The sequence below is a fragment of the Anneissia japonica genome, unplaced genomic scaffold (genome assembly GCF_011630105.1).
Source record: "Anneissia japonica isolate Jap-2015-1 unplaced genomic scaffold, ASM1163010v1 scaffold1875_len173011_cov181, whole genome shotgun sequence".
Taxonomy (NCBI): domain Eukaryota; kingdom Metazoa; phylum Echinodermata; class Crinoidea; order Comatulida; family Comatulidae; genus Anneissia; species Anneissia japonica.
Genome location: NW_022705221.1, coordinates 105,985 through 114,751, shown reverse-complemented (window position 1 = coordinate 114,751; position 8,767 = coordinate 105,985). Strand labels below are relative to the sequence as shown.

Genomic DNA, 8,767 nt, shown 5'->3' with positions numbered 1-8,767 from the left:
TAAACAGGAAGGCCAAAACTAAACTATATATATATTTAGTTTTAGCCTTCCTGTTTACTTGTTTAGGCTGTTTATTCCAATCTCACCCAGCCTATTGTTTCCAATCATGCTTGCATGAAATTCTAACTTTATAGAAATTTTATAGAAGTAGAAATGTACAAAACAAGACACGATGCAGTACCGTAATGCCTCAACAGATTATTAGCAATAATACAATAATTATGAAGACGATTATGAACGCCGCGTCGCACTGTTTATGTATGGTTTTGGAGGCTTATTTGGCATCAATGCCAGATACCAACTGACCACTGGATTTACAAATTTTTAAAAATAAAATATTTTAAAATAAATTAATACATAATTAAAATTTAATTACAACTATATAATTGTTCTAGAAAATAAGTACAGTTTCATTTAGTGTGAAGATGGGTAAAATGTGAATCGTTCAGGGAAGGAGGGAAATGAAGAAAGAGATGAATTTAAGCTATTTTGAATAGATAGAGGTTAGATTTTATTTGTAGTTTAAATTTGATGTGTCTTGTAATCATTTGGGAGTGAAAGTCCAAATAAATATCGTTACTATCACTATTATTATTATTATTATTATTATTATTATTATTATTATTATTATTATTATTATTATTATTATTATTATTATTATTATTATTATTATTATTATTATTATCACCATCATTAATTGGTGACTTCAAACTGCCTCTATAGTTGCACAATCTTCTTAATAATAGCTGAAGACGGCAACCTATCTATCAGAATAACTACGCGTACGCCGATGAATCTTAGTTAATGGTAGTAAATGTCATGTAATGTATAGAAAATGAGAACATTAACTTGATACATGGGAGTTAACACCGAAGTAGGTTCGTAGTGAAACGGATATGTCTGATATTTATAGAAAGCATAAATTAAATAACTATGTTTAATTGTAATAATTATAGGATATGTGTTTATAAACTTGGAAATTGTGTAAACAAGTGCATCTTAAGGCCTGGTTTGCATAAAATCGCTAAAAACTATGATCGTCAACAGCTTTTGTTGGCCTGACGATGACTAGTCATTCAATTCGAATGGACCTTGGATATTGTTGCTATCAAAACGACAGACGCTGAAAACATACGTAAACATGTGCGTTTGTGGGCCACACGATGCTTTTAGAAACGCGCGTATTCCTGGCCGTGTTCTGGTTGGTCAGGTGTTAAATTTGATTGACGTTCCTGAAAGGTCCATTTATAAGAGCCTTCCAGATTGCGTGGGGCACAGCTGTAGTACGCAATGTAACAATTACAGAGAAAACACTGTAGGGTTTCGCGGTGGCGCCAGTTGGGAGTGGGGGGGGGGGTAGGCATTTGCCCTCCCGTCGGACAGGTCTCGACCCTTTGTCGTTGGACGCCACGACTAGGTTGTCCCCGTCCTCTGACCCATCTGTGCCCATGGCTGCATGAGAGTCCAACTTTCTCACCTCCTCAGCCCCAACATGGTTGGAGCTGGTACAACATCTTGCGAATATGGACCACTGTGTGCCCGGAATTTCGCTCTCATACCTTATAATCTTACCAATAATTCACGTCAACAATGTAATACACAAATTATTATTCTTAATACAATTTAGGGGGGTGCGATCGCACCGTCTGCGCCCCCTGCATCTGCTCCAGTATGATACACGTAAGCCTATCTAATATTATTCGTTGCTTTATTTGGGATACAGTACCCAGCAAGTAGGAAAAATGACATCATGAAGCAAACCCATTTAAAACAGGATATTCTCCCCGACGCCTAAAGTGGATTAACATAACTCATTGTTTGGTAATTACGGCGGTAATACTGTTCATGTCAACGATCATAAGCGATGAGATGGCTTACAACATTGATATTTCATGCAAGAGTTACTGTATTAGAACGGGCGTGGTCGGTGAATACGCTAAAGTGTTTTTTGGGAGAAGTCATTTGGCTTTTTTTGGTTTTTTTTCAAATTACATTTTAAATGTTTGATAAGGCCTACTAAAAATGCGTCATTTGACAGGTTTTTTGCATGAATTTCGGGCTCATATCCAGGGGATGAGAAGGTGTGTATGGACCTCCAAGGCTCCAATATCCCGCCAATGTCCACATTTTTTACACATTTGAAAATGTCTAAAAATACTATAAAATTTATTTGCTAGTATGGACAGTCCCATTGAGTCTATGTACACTGGATTACGGAGCTGGAATTGATTTACCATCAGAATCGGGAAAACCTACAATACGCCTACCTAAACTTCAATCCTACCGGGTCTACCCCTGACCCCACCCGAGATTCTATATCCGATGCCCATACCCCAGTTGGTCCATTTTTGCACACCCCAATAGTAATCCCTTAGATGTACTACTGTATTTTGATAGTTTTGAAAATGTAAATATTAGATATTCATTATTTCAATCATTCATCCACACCCACCCACCGACAGCTTGACTAGAACGATGGGTGAAACAGGCCAATTAAATCTGCTTTTGCCCAGAAACACTGTAGCCACCGTGTACCGTAGCGATTTTAATATAATTTAATATAAAATAATTACACAGGTTTTCTGTACATCTAGTGAATTTCCTTGAATAAATCACATAATCTTCAACTGGGTAATTTAGTATGAACAGCTTGCTTTAATGTTCTAGGCCTATATTGTATTATTATGAGCGACAGCAGAAAAATAACACGAAATAATAGTCAATATTTTAAATTTTAGTGTAATCATTCGTAATACTCATGATTCATGGGTTTCGCAAAATTCACGCTACGTAGTGTGCAATAACGCCGTGCTAGATATTTGTTTCCGCACGTCCAAATAACAATAATTATGAAGGTTACTCCTAGCCCGCCTATGCCACAGGCACCCTGCTGGCGACAACAGTCCTTTGCAATTATCAATATTACACGTACGTAATGTTATGCAAAGGAGCTTTTCCCAATCAAGAATCGTGTAAATTAGACAACAAAGCTAAATTTAACTTTAATATCACACTGACAGATGGGTTCTATCATTTTCTCAGTCCAATTATAGTTCACACGACGTTTTTCCCATTGTATACCTTTGAAATAATGAACATAAAAATACGATGGCATTGAACAGAATCGCTAGAAAACTCAAATGTTTATTCCTGACATATCATCAATGCACTGAAACAAACAAGAACAAACTGTAATCTCTGTTTTGTCTTCACTTTAATTTTTACAATCTTATCCTTTTGGAAACAATTTTTACTAATATCCCTTCACAGCCCCTTCTCATTTTCGAAGGCATGTATTTCACGACCACTAATCAAAGGTATAAAGTCATTAAATTTTAGACAGCACAGAAAACAAAGTAATTCGTTATTTTCTGTTCCTATTTCTACTGCTAAAGATATATTTTAAAGAAATATTTTTAAATACATATTTTCTTTGGCAGTAGAAACAGACCCTGTCCGCAGTGGTGGCGCTAGCGAGGGGCGGGGGAGGGGGTGTTATTTGCCTCTCCAAAAACGATATTTTGATTGCCAATACATAATATTCTGGTCTAAAAAACACAATTTTGGGTCATAATAACTCTCCCATAAACTGTACTAGGAATTTTTATTCCAGGACACAGGCTGACCGCAGAGGCACTAGTCGGCCCATTGGTTCAGACCTCGCTGTCTGACACCCTGTGTCGGTAAATTTCTGGAGCCACCTCTGCCTGTCCGATCACTGCATTCAGCTTAAAAATATTAAAGTTTTACTACAGTATCAGTGGCGGCGCTAGCGGGGGGTGGGGAGGAGGGCTTAAGCCCCCCTCCCCACCGGACAGGTCAAGCCCCCCCCTCCCCGCCGGACAGAGCTCGTCGGGCAGACCATAAATCATATAAAAATAGGCCCACACCAAGCCAACACATGTCTGTCACAGTCTGAGAGTGCCATTTTCGGCCATCCAGAGGTTGATATTCTTTAAAAAAAATCTCATTTGGGAGTGGAAACCTCCTCTCAAACCCTTCCTCCAGCTCGAGCCTACGAGCTCAAGTCCCCCTGTCGGACAACTTAGCGCCCCACCCCCACCAGAAAATATATCCTAGAGCCGCCACTGTACAGTATGTATGCATTAAAGATGATACAACGTTTAATGGAAAATGAATTAAACATAATCAAAATAATCTGTAGACTACCAAAGTAAATTACCAAAGTAAATTGGATTAACATTCACACCAGCTGACCACCACCACCAGTCAATTGGAGAGGTTTCTAATTTCTGTAATTTAGGGGAGAAGAAAACGTGCGGCTGATTGTCATGGAGAGTAATTCCCATATAAAATCAATATGGTAATTATATTATGTAGGTCAGCATGCCCTTTGGGTGAAGCAAAACCAAAAGCAGGAATAAAAAAATAGCATTAAGTAAAATTAGAGAAGGGATCATTTCAATTCATCAAACAACGTGAAGTAAACAAAACAAATGAAGAGGTCAGTTTCAACTTTAGTCATGCAGGAATGTTTTTTATTTATTTATTTCTAAGTTTAAATAGTGCCTTTCTTTGCACTTTTTTTCCCTGGTCATTGTGTCCACATGTTTAAATGTTGGTACCCATTATTATTATTTCCGGGGTGGGGGGCGCCAAAGAAGCAATGAAGATAAATTTCCTTGCTAAATGGAAACAAGTGAAATTCACAGCGAGAGATTGAAACTGTGACCCCTTAGATGATTCATTTCAGTGAGACTGCATTATTCATCCTCATTCTGCTGTAGATGTAAACATCCTCAGTTGTCCATGCTGTGATTGGCTGGGATGCAGTGGATCCAATAATAACAATAACAACAACAATAATAATAACAATAATAATAACAATAATAATAATAATTAAAATTATAATAAATAAATTGGACTTAAGGGGAATACCTTTTGTGTTATTTCCCCTTAACATCGTTTTTTTAATTGTTCTCTAATTCCTCCATTGTCTCAGTTCCCCTTAAGGTAGGTTTTAGTTACATAATAATTACAATAACAACAATAATAATAATAATAATTACAATAACAACAACAACAATAATAATAATAATAATAATAAATAAAAGCATCATAACAATAATAAGTTTATCTATACAGCACATCAACCCAAGGCCTCTATGGGTTTACATTATTACCCCCTAATCATTGGATCACACACTATGGAACACATATTCAGCTCCCGGAGAGACCCCATGATATTGCAGGTAGTAATCAGAGCATTCAAACCTTTGACCTCAAGGTTGGGAAGAACAGCTATGCCAACCACTCCCACTAAATTTTTTGACATCCTCAATGATTGTTAATATACAATGAACCACAACATTATCACATGATCAAGTTATTAATGTTAAATTTTATGACAGTAGAGTCTATCTTTAAAGATGGGCATGCACTTTATATTGGCTGCGTATTTCATGGACACCCCGAACTGCGACGACATGCAACAGAAATATTTCAATGACGATCCACTCACACTGTGCCCGCTTAACAGCTATGCATATTTAATTTCAATACTTAAACATTAATTTTAAAAATAGAAAAATTCCCCCAAAACCGCTCGTTAAGTTGAATGCAAAATGAATTCCTAACAATTGGTGATATTTTAGTACATTATAAAATGTGTTATTTATTTCCTTTGTCCAGTCGGCATATAGCATTGTCATGTACCATCTGCAGGTTCACCTTATGGCCAACTAGTTCCCGGATGTTGTCAATTCCATACTTAATCATTGTTGGTCTGAAGTTAAAAAAGAAATTTTAATTTCAATTTACTGCCCATATCCCACATATTTGAAAATATCAATTTTGGAGAAGAATTTCTATTTTCTTTTTTTTTTTTTTTTTTTTTTTTGCTATACACTAATATAATATCACTTTGGTTTGTACACATAATTAAAATAGAACAGTAATTGTAAATGTGAGGATGAGTCACTGTGTTACTGGCTACTTTTCAAGGTAAATTTTTTTTTGCAGCAACACCGCCAAATATTTTTGTAATTAATTTTGTTTTTTTTTTGCAATTTCTCTTTTTTTATATTTATATTTGAATTTTGCCATGTTGTTTTGTAAATTAGAAAAAAAATTCAGAATTGTTTTATTTGTCTGCCTATGCTATGTTTTTTTTTTGTATATAAAATACATAAAAAAAAATTATATATGTTTTTATGTGTTTGAATAAAGTATAGCCACACACTTGCCCTCCAGCTGAAACACAAGGAAAGCATCGGATGGAATTGAGACAAGTACCAGTGGTTAACAATGGATCTCCACGGTTCAGCACACACAGTGGCTGGCTACCACCAGTTTAGCAGACTGAGCTACACAGCTCTCTAGAAAACATGGGGCTTTTCAGTTCTCCAAACATATGGAGAGCAGTGCTGGATTTGAGCCTGGAATATAATGACCTCAATGGTTCGGGGCGCACACAGACACTACCACCAGCTTAGCTGACTGAACTTAATATTTAAACAAATTGGTTCTGTTCCTATGTCTTTACAGCACAAGGGTGTGATGAGTAGCAATAGCACAAATAGAATCATTATCAGATCTCATCATTACTATTGACAATGATCATTGTATGACATGAACCTTAAATAAGTGATAAGACAGCCAAATATTTAGTTCTCTTGCAGTGATAAGAAAATGGAATCATTTGCCAGAAAATCCAACTCCTCGTTAAATATAAGCAGACTACTGTAGATTACTTACTAAAATATATGGGTTCGGAAAAAACCAGGCCTGTAACTATACCCGTCAAACCACAAGTGTAAGTAAATAAATGGCATTTTTTTTTTATCAACAACTACCTCCATTATATAAGATTTGCAATAGTCTGATTGATAGATTTACATTTCATAATTGACAGGTGTTAAAGTTTTAGAATCAACTTAATGATTGTGTGACATATTGTGATTGACATGGGTTGTTTGAGTGACATTGAAAGATTGACAAGTCTCAGCTCAAAGACATAATGTTTGCGCGAGACAGTTGCTTTTTTATGGGGTGCGGGCAAAGACAGTGGCGATGCCAGCGGGGCGGGGGAAAGGGGTGAGAGGATGTATTCCCATCAGACAGGCCTAGACACCCTCCCTTTCTGATGCCACTACAAGGTTGTTGGACCAAAAATATTAATTTCCCTATCAAAGTAACGGTCTTTTGATTGTCAATCCTTAATACTGTATTTTGGGCCATACTAAGCCATAACAACTCTCCCATTAACCCAACCAGGGATTTTATATTCTGACTGACTGAGGCTCCAGTTTTCCCCTTGGTTCAGACCCCATGTATTTTGTCTGACCCTAGCTGCAAATTTCAGGAGTCACCACTGGTGCGGAAGCTCCCAGATAAAGCACATTCTACAATTGAGTGGTAACGAATTTAATAATTGTAGTACAAAAGTTTGTAAGCCAGCAAAAAATTCATTTCAATTTGTGTTAAATTGGAGTTGATATCTTATTTGATATATGTTGTAACTGAATTTTTTATGGTGTTTTTTCCTGACTTTACTATAAACAGTGTATTTTTAACGTAGAGCGATTGACATCATGTAATATACAGTACAAGCAACAACCGTCAGAATGGCGCAATATAAATGGAATGATTGATTGATTGAGTCTCTATGGTAAATACCTAGAGTTGAAGTAAAAGCAATTTGACTGAATCTGTAACAACATACAAAACAAATTTAATTTATAGTTTTATTTATTCAAGCAAGAGACCCCAGATAATGACAGACACCCTTGGGAAGATGTCCCGTGGTGTTCCAACATCTCTGGGTGGAAGACATTACTGCTCCCCAGCATAGAGCCTTAAATTGACTAGTTCTACTAAATTTAGGATTTAAATATCTGTATATCAGAAAAAACTTTAAATCTGCATTTCAATGGAGGTTGATAACAAATTGGATTAAATTCTAAAATGAACAATTTTAATGCTGTAATTGACTAATTGAGGGGGTTTTATACTTTACTACAGATCTTTAATGAATGGTTTATTGACATGCAATAAATGAATGATTGATTGAAATGCAATAAATGATTGATTGATTGATTGATAAGTCTCAGTAAAATATTGTTTGAAGGTTTGCATGGTAAAGTGATAATATATTAAATGCTTGCTGAAAAACACCTAGATAGTTCTACTGAAAACTATCTACACACCTAAATAGTTCTACTCAGAACTATCTACACACGTAAATAGTTCTACTCACAACTATGTACACACCTAGATAGTTCTACTCAAAACTACCTACACACCTAGATAGTTCTACTCACAACTATCTACACACCTAGATAGTTCTAATCAAAACTACCTACACACCTAAATAGTTGTACTCACAACTATCTACTCACAACTATCTACACACCTAGATACTTCTACTCACAAATATCTACACACCTAGATACTGTAGTTCTACTCAAAACTATGTACACACCTAGATATTTCTACTCAAAACTATCTACACACCTAGATAGTTCTATTTAAAACTATCTACACACCTAGATAGTTCTACTCACAACTATCTACACACCTAGATAGTTCTACTCAAAACTATCTGTTGATGTTCTAAATATAAGTTTAATTGTTGGGATACTGACCATCTTAAATTATGTAATAATGTCATTGCACATACTGACTGTTTTCATAATACTGTGTTGAACACTTCAGAAAACGAAAAAAAAAAAAAAAGAAGATATTTTACTGACCTTTCTTTTACCTCTATGTAAACTTTTATTCTTTAAATAATAATCACATTATA

General features: G+C 35.7%; 1 protein-coding gene across 1 annotated transcript in view; it reads right to left on the bottom strand.

The window, feature by feature from the left end:
* Positions 1–5,044: 5,044 nt before the first annotated feature.
* The window catches only part of LOC117105418 (phenylalanine--tRNA ligase alpha subunit-like), a gene marked incomplete in the record, with an annotated part of 21,381 nt that continues 17,658 nt past the window's right edge, over positions 5,045–8,767 (bottom strand). Inside the window, 1 exon segment of the mRNA XM_033246545.1 lies at positions 5,045–5,746. Within this exon segment, the coding sequence (XP_033102436.1) occupies positions 5,632–5,746 (115 nt within the window).